This window comes from Corylus avellana, chromosome ca4, assembly GCF_901000735.1.
Source record: "Corylus avellana chromosome ca4, CavTom2PMs-1.0".
Taxonomy (NCBI): domain Eukaryota; kingdom Viridiplantae; phylum Streptophyta; class Magnoliopsida; order Fagales; family Betulaceae; genus Corylus; species Corylus avellana.
In genome coordinates this window covers 36,666,930-36,685,501 of record NC_081544.1, presented here as the reverse complement: position 1 = coordinate 36,685,501, position 18,572 = coordinate 36,666,930, and the positions used below count along the sequence as shown (strand labels likewise).

Sequence of the window (18,572 nt, the reverse complement as noted above, 5' to 3'; positions counted from 1 at the left end):
TTAGACCATTCAGCACATGAAGAAGCAAGAGGGGGAGAAAAAAGAGATATTCTTTTGTTTTGTATATAAAGTATAGAAATTCGGTCTAACTATATTATATAAACATATAAATTAATAATAACATATTGCTAATAGCCATATGATATGCGGCAAGTTAGGTGGCTCGGAATATACTTGTGGAATCCTTTGAATGATTTTAATCCTCTTCGTGGAATCTCTCTAGCAATTCTAGATCTCTTTAATTAGTAGTAAGTACTGGGTAATCTCTAATCACTAATCAGTCGCGTCTATTTTGTCATTTGGATAAAGTTAACAGTAGAGACGACCGCAGTATTCAACTAATAATAATAATAATAATAATAATATGTTTATATATATATATATATATATATATATATATTTAAAGAAAAAGAAAAAAAGAGTCTAAACAAATAGTACGTAATAAAATAATATTAATGAAAGCAGAAGTTTAGAATGATGATGATGATGATTCATAAAGTTTGATGAAATAAAAAAGGTAGCACACACACGGGGGGCCCACTATACCAAACGACTACAATTAATTAATGTAAGTTGTACCAAATAAAGCGAGGCTAAAAAAAGGCGGGATCTGATTCAAAATTATTTATGGTTTGGCCTCAATTGGCGTCGGAGAAAAGGATGAGAGAGAAAATTGAGTCAAACAAAAGTGTCAAACTTTCAAAATAAACAAAAGCAAATACAAAGTACAATGTGTTACGTGCCAAAACCTTTACCCGGGTCTCACGCCTCTCCTCAGTCCTCAGTCTTCTCGCTAAAAACCAAGCTCTCCTTCTCTCTCTCCCTCTCCCTCTCCCTCTCCCTCTCTCTCTCAGCATCCAACCCAAACAGTATGATATTTTTCCAATCTTATTACTCTTTCCATTCACCCAAATAATCTCTATATTAAATCACGCAAACTCTCTCCTGCACCTTCTTCTTATTCATCTCCTCCCAACCAAACCAAGGCGCAAATTCTCCTGCACCTTCTACTACTGCTAGCTCATCGATCGGATTATGAGATAATGGGCATCATCAAATACTTGAATCTCCAAATGATACCATGGTGCTTCCACTTGATGGGAAGCCCTGTGTCTTGCATGCAACTCCAGCCTGAGCCAGAGCCAGAGCCACCTGTCCCGACCATAAAGCTCATCAAATCCGATGGCTTCGTCAAGATCTTTCACCGTCCAATCCACGTCTCGCAGATCATGGTAGAGTTTCCAAAGCACCTGGTGTGCCGTGCCGATTCCTTTTACATTGGCCAGAAGATTCCGGCTCTTTCCGAGGATGAGCTGCTTCAGCTGGGCCAAAAGTACTTTCTTCTTCCCAAACATTTCTTCCAATCCGTGCTCTCATTCGTGACCATAGCCTCCTTCGCCTCCTCTCCACCCGAACAATCCCCGCTTTCGTTGATCTCTAAAGATTCAAGGAATGCGTTTCTAAAGAAAGCAGCCGTTTGTCAACCTTTTGATATAGAGAAAACCCCATCTGGGTGTCTAAGGATACGCGTCTCGGATGAGTTCATTTCGCAATTATTAGAAGAAGCGGAGATGGGAGAGGAGCAGGAAAATAATGAGAGTTCAAGTAAATCTAAGAGTGTAGTATGCACAACGCCTCAATTGCAGAAGGAGTACTCGCAGCTTGTTGGATCGCATCAGTGGAAGCCCAAGCTTGAAACGATAAGAGAGACAGAGAAGACAAAACTCTCTTCATTTGGGATGAAGAGAAGGAAGAAATCTCACTCCAAAGCACCTCAAAAGACGCTCCTATCCGAACACCACCCTCATGTAACAACTTGTACCAAGCCTCCTTCAAAATCCAAGATCAAGATTAGATCAAGAAAATGATATTTATAGAAAGAGCTGGTTTTTTTTTCTTTTCTTTTCTTTTTTATAAGTCTTTTTAAGGTTTTTATATAGAACCTGAATATTCTGTAAACTTGATTACAATTGGGTAGATATAAATGCTTTCGAAATGCAATTTCCTTCTCATTGCACTTTTATCTTTCCCCTTAATATATAGAGAAATATTAAAGATGTCGAGCACCATGAGTGCATCACTAGTCTGGATAATTCTCTTGATCCAAGCACCCAGTTCGGGATTTCCATTCCTAGAATGTCTAGCTCGCAAGATCCACTTTTGTTTTTTCATGTCAGAGTACTGTGAGTGCTTCTTCGTTAATACCCTTTTTTTTTTTTTTCATTTTATAACCCAGAGAGACCTTAAACTTACTTGCGGGCAATTCAGGTTTAGCAAGAAGATTTAAGGCGGTCTCTCGGAGCTGATCAATAGCCTTTGTGGGGATAAAACTTAAAAGGAAGGTGCATGCCCCTTGCCCCTTGGGCCTTGCTGCTGTGTTGGTGAGATGTGAATGAAGGAGTCTCGGTGTTAATTAAGTGATTGTTTGGTTTGGTCAGAGGATGTAGGCTTAATTTGATCCATTATTTAATTAGCTAGGATGGATGGATGGCTTTTTGATCCAAGCTATCTTTGAATAACCGCGACTACGCCAAGGCATGCATTATATATATTTATTGAAGTGCATTGCAGTTTTGGTCAAAAACAAAGAAAGCTAGCTGTTGATTAAGGAATATTCAGGGCATTTACAATAATTAGAGCAAGCTAGCTCACTCAAAAGAGTAGGTAATGGTAATGGTAATGGTAATGGATGATCCTAGTCGTCTGATCTGATGGCTGATGGGTGTGCATCAGTGCATGTATTTTGTTGGGTTGGAGTGTGTGCGGTCTTCGGAGAAGAGCTGCCACCCTGGCCCTGCTACTAGAAGGGAAAATGACAAAGCAATGGTCAAACAAACTCACCAAGCTTCCAGATTGCTATTTGCATTTATAATGCGTGCGTGCGTGCGTGTGCTCTTTATAGTATTATAATATATATATATATATATATGGCCATGAAAGCTAGCGTTCGGTGTCAACTAACCCTAACGCCTAACTTTCTGTCACCACCTTGTACCAAATCCTACACTACCACTACTCCTCTCCTTTAGCCTCCCACGGATACGTCATGCCAGTCCCGTGTATCATCGTTAAAATTTGTGATAGATATGAATCTAGCCGGCGTAGCAGCTCCACCGGGTCCCCCTTCCTTGTTTTAACAACTACAACTAGGACCAGATCCGTACAGTAAATCTTTTTCACCGGGGGACCGGTTGTAGGTGTTTGCGCTGTCTTGCCTCAGTTGTAGATCTAGAGCCCCGTGAATCCTGCGGCTATAAATTCTTAGGCCGGTTCTTCCAACCAATACCAATAAAATAAAATAAATTAATTAGGGTTAAATTTTTTTTGTTTTTTTTTTTTTTAATTCACTCAGGGTTTACCCCTCACAGATCAATAGATCATTCGCGCCAAACTTCATTCTATATAGTGTGCACCTACGTTTTATAAAGCCGATTAGGCAAGTACCAATTGCCCCCTAAATAGGAAAAAGTGGCTTTTCATATTTAGTCAATAATAAAAGCAGCCAAAAAAAGGGAGACAAAAGCTATTGAAAAAAAAAAAAAACCAACTTGAACGAAAAAGCAAAGAAACACAACAGAAATACATCAGAAAGTTACAAAAAAACAATTAAAAAACCCAAAACATTGTTCCAGATCCCACCGGACCTCCTCAAGACTCGTCGAAAAATATTTCAGCATAAAACATTTTTTGGTATTTGGTATGTACGCAAAATCATATTAAGTACTAAATTACAAAAATATCCTTATTGGGTCTTGGGCTGGTCCTGCCAAGGCTTTGGGCTAATCCCAACGGGGTCTCGATAGGGTCTAAGCGGGTTTGGGGGGTCCTGGGTGAGTCGCAATGATTAATTTTCAGTTGTGAATAAAAATTACATTTTATAGGTTAATATAATTAAATGAAAATAAAAAAAAAATAAAAAAATTTATAATTTTTCGTGCACACGCCAAAGACCAGAAAATGTTTTCATCCTAAAACATTTTTCTGTAAAATGACTACTCTAAAAATATTTTATGACAAAAGATATTTTACGCCAAAAGGAACGAAACTTAAGGTTCAGAGTGAATTGCAACTTGAAAGAGTAAGCTCTTTTATCTTAAAAAAAAATAAAAATAAAAAATAAAATATGGAGTAAGCTCTTTTATATATAAATTTCAGCCCAACTATACTAACTAATCTCGCCAGTTTGTTAGGCCAGCCCACTTGCACGTCCTGGTCCAGCTAAGCCCAATTAGCTATCCTTTTTTCCACCCGAGCCACACGCCTGTTCTGATCTTAGCCGTTACTTATTCGATACGTATCCCTTATCTAGAGCCTCCTCGCCTGCTTCACACCTCCCACTCCTACTAGGCCACTATCCACCCACCCCAATGTCTGACTTTTCTTCTGACTTTCTCTCTGTCCAAAACACGTGATTTGAAACGTTTCTTTCTCTTCTCTTCTTCAACGGATTTCTTTTTATCTTTATTTTGCTTTTCTCTTTCCTTCTCTAATTGATTATTGAACCCACCCCCTCCTTCCTCGGCCTGTTAGCCCCCGTCTTCTTCTTCTTCTTCTACTTCTTCTTATTCTATTCGTATCCAGTGGCTTTCTCTTTAAGTTTTTCAGAAATCATTCATAATCCATGGACGCTCTTCAACCATAATTTAAATCTCAACAACTACCTTCTTCTTCCCCCTCTTTCCCCAAACCGTATATCACAATCCGACCACCAATTTTTTCTTGACCAACCTTTGAATTTTTTCTTGCCATGTTTTACATCTTGCATTGAACCCATCTATAGCCATTAATTGTTTGCTGCCGAGCGGTTTTGGGAAGGGCGGACAAGGTATTTTGATATTGCGTACTAATTTTTTTAGGCAATTCACCAATGCTTGCTGTTTCATTTGGTTTAATGCTTATCCGCTCCAAACAGCAATGCCTACGCTTTTCACTACTGCCCAGCTTCCCCGTCTTCATATAAGAAACAAAGATAGTATCACACTCAGAGCTGAAACATGTATGTCCTTCCGTGCGCGCACGCACAAATTCAGCGCTACATTTTCATATCTGACAAACACCCACTTAGCACTACCCAATCCAAGCATTCCCGTAATGTTCGAATCAACACAAAGCTGGCTGGTGAATCGTTGGACCGCCGAGTGTTCGATGAAATACCTGTTTCGGACAAGCACACGTTTGCTTGGAACAATCTTATCCAAACCCACCTCGCTAATGAAGATTTCGACCTTGTCATTTCAACTTACCGAAACATGCTGCTCCGGGGTACTGCACGTCCCGATAGGCGCACTCTTCCTCGCATTTTGACTGCTTCTTGGCGTTCCGGCGATATTTTTACCGGCAAACAACTCCATGGACATGCTCTCAAGCTTGGCTTCTCTTCCGACCACTATGTAGTTACTGCTTTGATCGAAATGTATGGCCGTCTTGATAGTGTTGATATCGCGAAGTGGGTTTTCGAGAAGTCCCCTCATAGGAATCCCGTTTCTTGGACTCTGCTAGCCAGGTTGTACATCAAGCAAAACAAACCCGGTTTGGCTATTGATATGTTTAAACAAATGGTTGACTCAGGGGATGAGATAGATTCGGTGGCGTTGGCAACAGCCGTTGGTGCCTGTAGCATGTTAAAATCGCTGCAACAAGGCAGGAAACTCCACCGGATTGCTATGAAATATGGATTGGAGTTTGACGCGTTGGTCAGCAATACTCTCTTGAAAATGTACATCGATTGTGGCAGTATTAAAGATGCTCGGGCAATTTTTGATCGAATGCCATCAAAAGATGTCATTACATGGACGGCACTTATTAATGGGTATGTGAAGAAAGGAGGTTTCAATGAATGTCTTAAATTATTTCGGCAGATGAATATGGATGGACTGGTAAAACCTGATTCTCTCACATTCTCTAGCGTTCTACCAGCCTGTGCAAGAATGGCGGCACACAAGCATGGCAAAGAAATTCATGGCTACCTGCTTAGAAGCGGTGTTAAGTTGAATCTCACGGTCCAGAATGCTGTTATGGACATGTATGTTAAATCAGGATTCATTGAATATGCATCAAGGATTTTCACGAGGATGAAGGATAAAGATGTGGTTTCATGGACTGTGATGATAATGGGATATAGTTTACATGGACAAGGAGAGCAGGGAGTTCATTTGTTCTGCACGATGGAGAGGAAGTCGAGCATACATATAGATCAACTCACATATGCTGCTGTCCTCCATGCTTGTAGCACCGCACGGATGGTTGAACAAGGAAAGTTTTATTTCCACTGCATTAAGGCACCTAAAGTTGCAAACTATTCTCTAATGGTGGGTCTTCTGGCTCGTGCTGGGCTGTTCGAAGAGGCGAAAATCTTTATTGAGGAACAAAAGGTTGAAAGGCATGCGGAGGTTCTGAAAGCACTGCTAGATGGCTGCAGAAACCACCAACAATTAGTATTGGGTAAGCGAGTCATTGAGCAGCTCTGCGATTTGGAGCCGCTTAACGCCGACAACTATGTGCTACTCTCTAATTGGTATGCTAACAGCGAAAGATGGGCGATGGTTCATAAATTGAGGCAAACAGTAACAGACATGGGTTTGAATCCTAAGAAAGCTTATAGCTGGATAGAGTTCCGAAATAAAGTTCACGTGTTTGGCACGGGGGATGTATCCCACCCAAGATCAGAGAGAATATATGGGGAATTACAGTGTTTAGTAAAGAAAATACAAGACGAGGGATATCGGCCTAATCCAGATTTTAGTCTCCATGATGTGGAGGAAGAGCGAGAGTGCATTCAAATTGGGCATAGTGAAATGTTGGCCATTTCTTTTGGGCTCATCACCACACAACCGAGTGCTACAATTCGTGTAACTAAGAACCTCCGTGTGTGTCGCAATTGCCATGATTCTGCAAAGCTTATATCCAAGACAGTAGGACGAGAAATCATACTTAAGGATCTAAATTGTTTCCATCATTTTAAGGATGGATTTTGTTCATGTGGCGGTTCTTGGTGATTTTTCTTTTTCGTCTTCTTCTAATGCATGGCGATTCAAATCTTATCATGATTCTCTCTCGCGATCTGGATCTATACATCTTTTCTTTTCTTTGTTACGCTTGAGCATCGTAAATTGTTATGCCAAACTCCCCCTAATTTTATTATCAAGTAAACAAGCACAGCCTTCCATTTAATTAATACACAACAAAATGCCATTCCGCAACAAAACGGGACAAAGACCAAAGGTAATTAATTAACATGCCAGTCAAAGCGTGGCTGGCCCGTAGCATATTCCGCATAAACAACAATCAAAATTACTAGAGTTTAAACCAATCTACACCAAAATAAGTACTCAGAAACAGAAGAAGAAAAGAAAATTCAGGGAACATCACTTAAAACAAAATACAGTCCACTCAATCCCTAACTCCTCAAAATTGCAAAGTAACAACCAAGGGCGATTCTGACGTTCCTAGTTCAGTTTTCCCTTCTGGTAGACCTCCTACGTGGAGGGGCAGCAGCAGCATCCTCCTTCTCATGCTCGTCTTCCTCCTTCTCCCCACTGCTTTCCTCTTGATTGGTGGAGGTCTCTGCAGGTGCAGCTCCAGCTCCGTGTGTTTCACTGACGCTGGCCTGCAAAAGTTGCAGATAAAAAGTATATTAACAAAGTATAATGACGTATTATGTGAAAGTATAAGATTTCAGAGATATGAATGTATTATGTGAATGCATAATACATACCGCTGTTTTTTTACCACCAAAAAGGATTCTAAAGAAAACTGTCAAAATAACAACCACTATTGAAACAATAACACCAATTGTTATATTGGGTTGTTTTTCTCCCTTTTCGATGAGATCCTGCAACAAAAACATATAATCTCAGTTATAGAAACTCCCAAGCTCAACTAAGCAAAAAGATATGGAGAGGTACAAATGAAGACAAGTTCTTTAACTTACAATGATCATTGGTTTGTATGCATCCAAGAAAGGAATGTCCCCTATCTTGTAAAGAAGGTCAAAAAACTTCTTCTGCAAGCATTGATCCAAAAAATTTGTTAGGGCATGAAATAACAAGAAATCATCCAAGTTCAAAGAAAACTAAAATATAAGGGAGAATGGGTGATTACCTGCAAGCCAGACAGGCCATCTGAAAGACCAGAAGCTGCTTCTTCAGCCTTTTGTTTCTCTTTCTCAATGTCAAATTTTGGCTTCCATGTTGTTAGCCTGTACGATTCTGCAACCTTCTCATCACTAGCAATGAGAATATTGTCAAACAATATGCCGTCTTGCATTGTCCAGATCTCAATGCCAATTGCAGCAATGGGCTCAAAATCAGGTTTCTCAAGCTCAAAGTAATCAGGATTTGGGATTTGTTGCGGTTTCCATATGCCCTTATAATCTGGGTTATCAATTAGAGGAGCGTGCCATTTTCCTTTGTAAGCAGGATTGCTCTTCGTTGGCCTCTTCCACTCACCACAACCAGGTGCAATCTCGCACTTTGGATTATCAATCTTTGGTGGCTCCCATTCACCATCTTCTTCGTCATCCCAATCTTCTGGCTTTGTAGAATCAGGATCATCAATCTCCTCAGGCTCATCATCCAACCACCCTTCAGGTTTCACAGCTTCTTCATCTTCAATTTCCATGGGTGCATCCTCATCCCAATCATCTGGCTTCACAGCATTTGGATCTGGAATCTTAGCCCGTTCATCCCAGTCCTCTGGTTTCTTGTCATTTGGGTCAGGAATTGTCTTGTCAGGAATTAAAGGCGGCTCAAAATCATCAGCAGAGAGGAAATTTGCCTTCTTCTTCTCCTCCCCATCTATTAAAATACTAAGTTCATTATCAGGCTTCAGTATTGCAGTGTAGATATGGGAGAGTTTGTCGGAGGGTACAGAAGGGGGGTTCTTCAGATGGTGCTCAACATACTCCCCACTCTTGGGGTTCTTGTGCTTAAAGATGAAGTGCACCTTGTTTGTGGAGCCACACTTGTCAGGTCCAAACATGATGGAATAAGGAGACTCATTGTCAAATTCCTTAGGTTGCCATCCAGCCTCTTGGGGTCGGAGGTACTTCAGGTATGCACCACCACATTCTAGCCCATCCTGGAGCCGCACCTCAAACTGCAGGACAACTGTTCTGTCCTTGAGACTAACCTGGTCTAGCTCTTTTACTATTGCATACTTCCTCGCCTTGTCGCTAACCAGAAGGCCGTAATCGTCATGTCCCTCACTTTTTGAATGCTTCCAGACACCTAAATTGGAAAAGGCAAAATAATATAAGATCATAATTTTCAAATGAGTAGAGCAATCACATAGGAGTAAGCAACCAATGGCTAATGTGACAGAATTAATTGGGGGAAGATCTGGAAATTACTGGAACCTTTTTCTTTTAGTGTTTTTTATTGGGGGGTTTAATTTTCGGTTTCAGAGAAGGACTATGAATATATAGAAATGATTACGACTAATATGACCCTACAGAACACCATTCGCATTTACAAGGCTGCACCAGTATCAACATCAAAACCACAACGACCGTCAAGAGGGATGAACAAGACAATATCGGGGGGCAGTGAATAGCAACTATAGTGTTTATTTAGCAAGACATGTCAGCAAACCTTCCAATCCTAGGTTGACGAAAGCAGTCAAAGTGATCCCCAAGCCAACAACGACTAAAATTGAAACAGACCGGCTGAGGGAATTCAAAACACAAAAGAGGAGGAAAAAAATTGCGCATATCAATCATAACATAAGGAATGAAAGGATCTAAAAAATTAGAGAAGAGAGAAAAGAAAGAAATAATGAAGGGGAGGGAGGGGAAACCTTTGTAGTCATCCTTCTGAGACACAATCCACCGGCCCTCGAAAGGTTCGTCAAACGGCTCGTAGTAGATCTATTCATTTGGCAAATACTCCATGAATTAATTATTCATTTCAAAAGTTAAATAGAAAAGAAGAAGATGAAAGTCTCAAACATTTTCAGAGAGCGGGTAGGGTAATGAAAACGTTACCACATCGGAAGCGCAGATCTGAGAGGCGAAGGAAGTAATCAGCAGCGCTGCAATCACCTGCTGGAGTCGATGGATTTTCCAGCTCCCTTCCATCGCCAAACCCTAACCCTAAGCCAGCCCCAGAATCAGAAAACAGAACCAAACAAAAGAAGGAAAGCTTTTTTAAGAATAAAAGTGAGCAGAGAAAGAGGAAAAACAAGGGGCGACTGGCGACCTATGCGTAGATGCTAGATATTACCTTGCGTTTTCCTTCCAGATGGGGGGTGACTTTTTGACGCTATACTTCTTTTTGCCCTTTCAAAACGTAGAGATGAAGTGCCCACTGCCCATGTCACTTGAGTAAAGCTGGGGTCATTTTCGGCATTACGTCTCTCGCACAGTAACTCCCGTTGTTTTCTAGATGCCCAATTCGTTTTTTTTTTTTATTTTTTATTTTTCTCTTTCATGCTGAAGACGTCGGAGAGTTCGCCGGTTCGCCCGCCAACTACAAAAATTTTGGTAAAATCCTTCTCTTTTAGAAGCTTCAATAATGGTTTAGAAAAGTATTTTACTGTGATATGAAGGTTATTTATTTATTTATTTTTAGAATATTTTGAATCCTTTGTGTTAATTATACTATATGTAATGTAAGGTACTTATTAAACTCAACTTACTGTTTGAATTCCTTTCTTAAGGGTGCCTAATTTATGTATGGAGTCAAAGCTACATATATAGCACTAAGCCAAACCCCTATTTAATTTGAAAGGCTATTTCCTTCTTGTATTTAACTTGAGCAGGATTTTTTTTTTTTTTTCTTTCTAATTAAAAAAACACTTGAGGAGCGACTTTAGAGAATGCGGAAAGATTGCAATATTTATATATTTTGTTTAATATTGAATAGCAGTGGAACTAGTATTTAATATTTATATTATTTAACATGTTTGATATATAATGTGTTTACATGGATGTGTTAGTAAACTTTCTTACCGACAATGTCAAGTTTTATATGCACAATTTGGATTTGATTAAAATGTATTATTGTGAATTGTTTTACTTGAACATGATTTCAATGGTGAGTTGAGCCCAACTTTTCACGATAATAAAAGTATGTTGGAAATTAGTTTTAGAAATGATTGTCAAAGCATTTTTAAGAAAGGAAATTCAAAGAGAAATGAAACGATTTCATGAACAAGAAATAACAAAGCGTATAAACTGAAGGACCCAAGTCTAAATGGTTAATAGAAACAAAAAATGGGTGAGAAAGGACAGGACACCTTCCTATTAGACTTTTAGAATTTAGATCCCTCGCAGTGGACTTTCACCCACCCACCAACCCACCCCACCCCCCAAAACACTCCACACGACCTCCCACGTTTCTACTTTAGATTGCATCGTCGCTGGACGTGCATCCTTATTCCTTTCCCTAGGCTGAGTAGGCTCCACTCCCGTCGACTTTTCACTTGTGCACGAATCGATTGTATGGAGATCGACTTCGATTATCTATCACCGGCTTCAAACCACATTCCTTTTATTCGGCCAATTTTGTTGTACAGGGCCTTTGGCCCATTTACTCATCCATTTATCTCTTCGTTCTGCACCACCATTTAAATCTGTTGGATCTAGATTTCTCATTGTACCTCTATTTTTGTTTACTAATATATTGTTTTCCTCTAATTCTACCACTCACGAAATAATGAAGGACGCAATGGCTGCTAAATTTGGCCATGGGTACAATACACATCCACCAAATTTCATGCTGGAGGAGCCTTAGCCTAAGCAACTGTTGTTTCCAGCGAAATCAACAATTTGCAGCACAGTTGAGGCTTTCCTCTTGTTAATCTTGCTCTCCCGCACATATGGTACCACAAACTTTGTCCTTGTAAACTTGGCAAAAACAGAAACTGTACCTAGGGGATTCAAAAACAAAAAATTCTAAACTCAAGTGCAATGATTGCATTTACAAAGGAAAAAAAATTAATAAAAATAAAAAAATAAAAAGCCATTCTTGCCTGCAACACTCGGTAATCCCCATCAATTAGTGAACAACTCTCCAAGAAGAAAAACATACGTTTCTTAATTATAACTACTACCCCCACAATTTAAACCACGTTTAAAAATATAGGTGTGCATCCAAAGGCAGCCAGGAGGAAATTTCAGATCTGGAACTCGGCTGTTTAGTACTTCTCTGCTCAAGCTGATAGCGCAACAGTACATTCGGGTTATATATGATTGCTAAAAGTAGTTCTGGCATCTACCACCAGTTATCCTGTTCAATAAAATGTATTGATACTGTCAGTCAATCATATCCAGATCTGAATGAAGGGTCCAGTTAGAAAGGGTCTTGGATACATTCGGGTTATAGCCCTTCAAAGTCATTTAAATAATTAAATCGTTTTTTAAATGTTCTCAAGGCATTGTTGTTTGAATAGTTTTTTTCCAAAACTAGGTATTGATGAACCTACCTACCTATGTAGTATGTAGAACTCATGGAATACTTTGTTAATCATCTTGCAAGGTGATGCCTAATCACTCCCCGGTCTTCATCTAACATGAAATTGGCTCTAGCAAAGTGGGGGCTAGTAAAGAAGGGTCTTAGATCATAGATTTCATGTTCCTGTGCCTGCACGAGTTGAAACCAATCCAAGATTTCAGTACAGTAAAGGGCCCGGCCCATATAGCCAATTTATCTATTTGAAATAATTAATGCTTTATGTTTTCCATCACCTTGCTCTGCAGATCCTCTACTTTCACATCAATGTGGTCAAGCCCTAAAGTAGACCCAGTGACAATTTCTTCAAAGTGCAGGGCATTCTTGACAAGCTCACGAAGAAGATACAGGAGCAGTTCATTGTAATCCTTCTTGAAAGTCATGTACTTTCTGAAGCTCTGCAAGAACACAGCAAATCCTTGTCAACAAATTAGCTCAGTGATCAACAACTCAAGAACTTCTAAAATTAATTTAAAAACCACAACACTTTCATTTGAATGGGTGTAGGAACATGACCATTATCAAGTTAATAAAGGGACAACACCATGCATTAATTGCATAATTCTCACAAAGAAAAATAGTATATCATGGTTTAAAAATGTAAGCTGCAAGCAGCATTAATAGCTTCAAAGGATGTCCAAAATGGTTCAGGTCTATCGAACTAGCAGACTAAAGAGCATCTGAATTCAGCTATGAACAATAGATTACTTGTTAACAGTAATTGATACTAATGCAAAATTAAAAGCAGGTCAAGTTTGAAGACCAGTAAAAAGTGTTTGCAAACAACAGTGGACCAGTGTTGTCGAGCATTCCTGATGAAACCCAGCATAATGTCAATCTCCATACAACAATGTCAGTAAACACATGTATGCATGCATTACAAATGCTATGAAAAAAAAAGTAAACAAATTGTAGAGCCAATTGTAACACGGCAGAAAGAGTTTGTGCTGCGAAATATCGATATAGGTAAAAATAGCATCTCCAAGAATGTGTGCAGAAAACACCAGAACAGAAAACGGTTACTAGAGAAGGCATGAGGCAGAGGATCTCTTTCAATACCTTTTGCAGAGCTTTCTGCACCCCAAACTTTTGGGTTGAAATAAACGAATCAAGCAGGACACGAATTGCCATATCTACATCTTCTTGTGTGACATGCTGTCTAAGGTGCATTCGGGCATGTGCTTCAGACATCCGTATCATTGATTCTATGTGCCTCACTGCTATAGGCACTCCTTGTCCATGCTAGATGTGCACAGTGAAAGAGAGGGATATCAAATGAAATCATCAATACTCAAGAACCCTTTATCAAACATGTTTGATAACAGAGAACCTTACCGAAGATTCTCTTCGCAGTTCAGCATAAACATGTGTGAGCTTGTCCATATCAGCATCGTGCAACCTTGGGAATACATTCAACTTGGCATAAGTAATGTACTTCTTTAGCAAATCTTGAGGAAGTATCTGAAAAAAAGTAAATGATAGAATCTTAAGGATTAAGAAGCAGAATACCAAGTTGAGACAAATCTAGAAGCAACTAGGAGGAAAACCAAGTATTATCAGGAGTATCGGACCTCAGGATCAACTGGCCTGGCAGAAGCTAGATTATCTTCGTCGGATTCACCCAGAGACTTATCATCTATGTTAGCACCCTTGGGTTGTGACTTAAAATGGCTATCAACTACAAACTTTGCAAGCATCTCATCAATGACAGGGTCAACAACATCCTGCAAGTTATCAATGCCTTCCCTGTTAACATCTAGTAAGTATTAATAATGTAATAAAAGATTGAGTTTGTAGAATTGTAACCTTTACAACACAGAGGATATCAAAACGAGAAACAATGGGATCCGTCAACTCAACATTCTGTGAAAATGTTTTAGAGGAATCATATCTGGAAAAGACGCATACAAGTTAAATTATGGCTTAAATCAGAAATAAAAAGTTTGAAAATGCAAGACAGTTAATCAAACATGTCTGGGTGGTAACAACAACAGGTTAAGAAAATAAGGGAGTGGGGTTGGAAAGTGAGAAAATTAATGGATGGCCTTCACTATCTGAAATATGCTCAACACCAACAACAACAACAACAACAACAAAAATCAAAACATCAGCCATTCTAAATTTTTCAGCACCTGTGTCCATCTGTATAAGATTCTCATGTATAAGCCATTTTGCCAAACCATAGTGATCAGTGCAACTTCCCCAATATTAATGCTACCCACCTCATACAAATTTATCCATTTTCATACCTTCCTCCAACAGGATTTGCTGCAGCAATCACAGAGCATCGTGCCTGGAGAGAAGTGACAATTCCAGCCTTTGATATGCTAATACTCTGCTGCTCCATGGCCTCATGAATACTCACCCTGATCATGAACATAAATTTTTAATACTCTAATGAGAATCAAGTTTTATTATTTGGGGTGGGGGAGGAGGGTCCAAATTATAATTCACGAAGTTACACATATACTTGCATTTCCTCACCTGTCCTGATCATTCATCTTGTCAAATTCATCAATAAGGCAAATCCCTTTATCAGCAAGAACAAGGGCCCCTCCTTCAAGGGTCCACTCCCTTGTCACTGGGTCCTTGTGGACTGCAGCCGTGAGCCCCACAGCAGAAGCTCCTTTACCAGTAGTATACACAGCCCTCTGCCCAGTCTTTTCAACATACCTATTAAAGAATCCTTGAGAAGTTAAATGCATGATCACTACAAAGGCGATTGAGTTTCTTTGACATAGATCAAAATTGTTCTCACTTGAGAAATTGCGACTTGGCTGTGCCTGGATCACCTAGGAGCAGTACATTTATGTCCCCTCGCAATCGGTGTTTCCCCTCAACATTTTTCTCTTGGCCTCCAAACATAGCAAGAGCTATTGCAGTTTTTATATCTTCATGGCCATAGATTGACGGGGCAATGGACTTGACAATCTGAAAGTATTCATAGCACTCTTAGTATGGTATGTAATGATGATGACACAGAAATAGTTGACAAAGAGATAGTGTAGTAAAAAGAATAACCCTTTCTCCTATTCTGGAGTCTTTGGCCAACTTTTCTATCTCTTCTTTGTCTTCCTGAGTAAGTTTGTAAGCAGAAAAGAGATCTTGCTTCTTTGTGACATAGTTTGCTTCAACCACAGTGGCAAATACAGGAAACCCATTCTTTGTATTCAAAGATAAGTCAAAATTATTTGTGTAAATGCCTGTGACCTCCTGCAATTAACCACATGGAACATTAAACTGAAAATGAGAAAGTACTCAATAACACAGGTAACAAGTACAAACAAGCCATTCCAAGAAGAGGATTATACAATTTCTTCCCCAGGGCGGGCACAATCAATTAGGTCATTCAACAGTATCACTTCCTTGTATCTAGGAAGCCGACCTGCAGGCACGATTCCAGGGCTCTCTTGGAGCGTAAGCTTTTGGTAATTCCTGTATATTGTCTGCAGCAAGTCAAAAAAGGATAAATGTATGAGTTCCATATTATTTGTAACTGAGGTTTTATCTCACTGCTGAGAAATGTCATTAAAAAAGAAAATTTTAAATCTCAATTTTCTTTTTATTATTTTGGATCCAAGGAAACAAAAACTTTAGCCGAGTATTTTACATCTATTTAGCTTAGTTGCCTTGCACTTTCTTATAAATACCAATCATATGTTTGACAGAAGATACAAAGCAATACTTTCTTTTCTTCTCCTTGGATTTTCAGCATTAAAAAATATCCCAGATTCAAATAAGGATTTAGAAAACTCACCTGCTCAATATTGACAGTGAACGGGCCTTTTGATTGGCATTCTGGGCAAGAACCAACCTTCACCTCTGAATATGAATTCTGAAAGAATGGCCCCAAAGTAGTCCCACATTTGTTGCAATCATACTTTACCTGTTGCAATTGGGGGAAGACCCCAGAGCGACGGGTCACAACACCCCCGATGCGAATCATGGTATTCAAATGGATTTGCCTGCAAACAAGGGTAAAGTTGAAAAAGAGCCTTTGTCAGTGAAAAAATAATAAAGGTGAAATGGAGTTCTTAAGAAATAGAAGAAAAAGATCTAATGTAGGCATAAGCAATGAATTTTGCACTCACTACCTAATATTACGAATCTGATCGTAAACAGGTAAGTTGGTAATGCGGACATAGATCTTCTGATGGATATTTTTGTAGTTTGGATGTAAATCAAAGACAACACCCTTGGCAACATCTTCCATGACTTCAAGGACAGATTGAGGGGCATCAGCCAGCCAGATGGCAATATTGGGATGGATGTAGATGAACTGTTTGTAATCAATCTCCAAGCTACACTTATTAGCTGCAAAAGCAACAGTGATTCAGTTCAAACAATACACAAACCAGGATGTGAGCTTGGTGATTGTAAAAATTATGTAGCTTACCAAACATTTGGAATGAGACTTAATCTCTCACATTCACAAGTTAACTAGGTGAAAGCTAAGCATAAGCAGATATTTTACCTGATACCATCTCATTTATTAGCCGTACATATTCAAAGTCACCATGATCATTTTTTGGATTCACATATGTCAGTAGAAAATCCTTGAACTTCTTCCCTATAAACCGGCGCACTTCATCCCTAGTAACCCACTCTCTCAGCGTTCCCTGGACACGATACATCTCAAATTCGCCTTCATCATCATCTTCATCCTACATGCAAACACCATTGGCAATAAGAAAACGACAGTGATAGTGTCTACCACAGTTTCTGGTGAATGGGAATCATTGCTTTAAGGAAGTTAATATAATAAACTGAAGAGAGCCCAAACCTCATATGGATCATCATCGGTCTGATCAGTCATGGGCACATCCTCTCTCGAGTGTCCCCGCTGTGACCTTCCTGGTGAGCTTTGCATTCCATCAGTGTCATCATGACTTCTTGGCCCAGCAGGTGGCCTGAAATCAGCTCTCGCCCTCTTGGACGGCCTGTAGTTGTCATCATCTGTGTCTGTAACCAAATTGTTAAAGGCCGAGGTTATAAAGTACAGATTCAGCTGCGACAAGTGTTCTAACTTCAATTTCACAAGGCAAAGCTCATAAGACATGCAACAACTTCAATTTCACAAGGCAAAGCTCATAAGACATGCACTGCATTTGCATAGATTTCATTGTTCTTTTTAAAAAAATAATAATAATAAAAATAAAAAATGCTTGTTATAATTAGGTACTATTAATTATTATATATGATATGGTTATGGTTTATCGAAATTTGTTTTGTACAGTAAGAAGTAAGAACAAGAGCTAAGGCATACTAGAATGAAAAGTTTGGCATGTGTTGAACACTTAAGCATCAATACCCAACTCTCAAGTCAGGGCATGAGCATAAATACTTGGTTTCTAGTTCATCTAGATAGGTTGGGGGTTATTAGTCCATAAATCTGATTTTACTAGCAAAATAACAAGGCAGAATCCAGGTCATGAAAAATAGAAAGAAATAACCTTGGTCATGGAGAAGCTGAGGAAGCTTGCGGTTGGTGTTGACGCGGCCGTCGCGGGCCTGAAGCTCTAATTCGGCAGCCCTGCGATCCTGCAAGATCTGATCCAAATCCCTCTCGTCCTCCAGAGAGTCATCCAGCCCCACCGACTCGTACTGATCCTGCTCATTCATCCTCCGATAGTCGCTGCATTTCATTTTTGTTTTAATTTCCAAACAAAAAAAATCACAAATTAATTGAAATGAAATCAGAGAGAGGGAATCGAGGGAAAATGAAAAACGAAAGATGAGACTTACTCCAAGAAAGCGTCGTTGAAAAGATCCTCTCCGTCGTCCTCCTCCTCGACCTCTTCGGGCTCGTCGCGGATGATCTCGGGATCGACGGCGGCTTCGTCATCATCGTCGGTGAAGTTCTCAGAGGTGCGGCTGGTGAAAGGAAGCTGATCGCTGTTGAACCCTGCGGAGGTCGGCGACTCCGGTGACGAAGGCCCTTCTTCTCCTGCCATTTTTCTCTCTGCGGATTGTTTGTTTGGTTTCAGAGCACCCTTCTTGCGGCCTTTCTAGCACCTTAGGGCACCCAATAGACAGGCAAACCCACCCACTAGTCCGATCCGCCCGTTCATTTTGGCGGGAGGTTTTGGCGCCAGTTTTGTGTTCCTTTACCTACGTGGCCTT

At 39.8% G+C, this 18,572-nt stretch overlaps 4 protein-coding genes across 5 annotated transcripts; 2 read left to right on the top strand and 2 right to left on the bottom strand.

Moving 5' to 3' along the window:
* The first annotated feature begins 846 nt into the window (after positions 1-846).
* Positions 847-2,000, top strand: LOC132179538 (uncharacterized). The gene has a single exon (XM_059592271.1). It carries the CDS (start codon positions 1,044-1,046, stop codon positions 1,866-1,868), a length of 825 nt encoding a protein of 274 aa, XP_059448254.1. The 5' UTR covers positions 847-1,043; the 3' UTR covers positions 1,869-2,000.
* Positions 2,001-4,473: 2,473 nt separating this feature from the next.
* On the top strand, positions 4,474-7,057 carry LOC132178861 (pentatricopeptide repeat-containing protein DOT4, chloroplastic-like). Its single transcript, XM_059591433.1, has one exon. It carries the CDS (start codon positions 4,995-4,997, stop codon positions 6,993-6,995), a length of 2,001 nt encoding a protein of 666 aa, XP_059447416.1. The 5' UTR covers positions 4,474-4,994; the 3' UTR covers positions 6,996-7,057.
* Positions 7,058-7,211: 154 nt separating this feature from the next.
* LOC132178862 (calnexin homolog) lies at positions 7,212-10,311 on the bottom strand. The gene is made up of 7 exons (XM_059591434.1): positions 10,221-10,311; positions 9,983-10,090; positions 9,796-9,865; positions 8,101-9,227; positions 7,931-8,002; positions 7,715-7,831; positions 7,212-7,606 (listed from the first exon to the last, which is right to left on the bottom strand). Exons 2-7 carry the CDS (start codon positions 10,073-10,075, stop codon positions 7,451-7,453), a joined length of 1,635 nt encoding a protein of 544 aa, XP_059447417.1. The 5' UTR covers positions 10,076-10,090; positions 10,221-10,311; the 3' UTR covers positions 7,212-7,450.
* A 1,510-nt stretch (positions 10,312-11,821) lies between these two features.
* On the bottom strand, positions 11,822-18,496 carry LOC132178860 (DNA replication licensing factor MCM2). Of its 2 annotated transcripts, none has more exons than XM_059591432.1 (18): positions 18,195-18,496; positions 17,903-18,084; positions 17,233-17,411; positions 16,924-17,113; positions 16,544-16,763; positions 16,207-16,414; positions 15,761-15,895; positions 15,471-15,662; positions 15,208-15,380; positions 14,934-15,122; positions 14,699-14,815; positions 14,256-14,340; positions 14,021-14,173; positions 13,785-13,910; positions 13,509-13,691; positions 12,686-12,847; positions 12,424-12,581; positions 11,822-12,227 (listed from the first exon to the last, which is right to left on the bottom strand). In XM_059591432.1, exons 1-17 carry the CDS (start codon positions 18,401-18,403, stop codon positions 12,465-12,467), a joined length of 2,820 nt encoding a protein of 939 aa, XP_059447415.1. In that variant the 5' UTR covers positions 18,404-18,496; the 3' UTR covers positions 11,822-12,227; positions 12,424-12,464. The 2 variants fall into 2 exon arrangements, with proteins under 2 accessions (XP_059447415.1, XP_059447414.1); XM_059591431.1 differs by having other exon boundaries at positions 12,428-12,581.
* Positions 18,497-18,572: the final 76 nt, after the last annotated feature.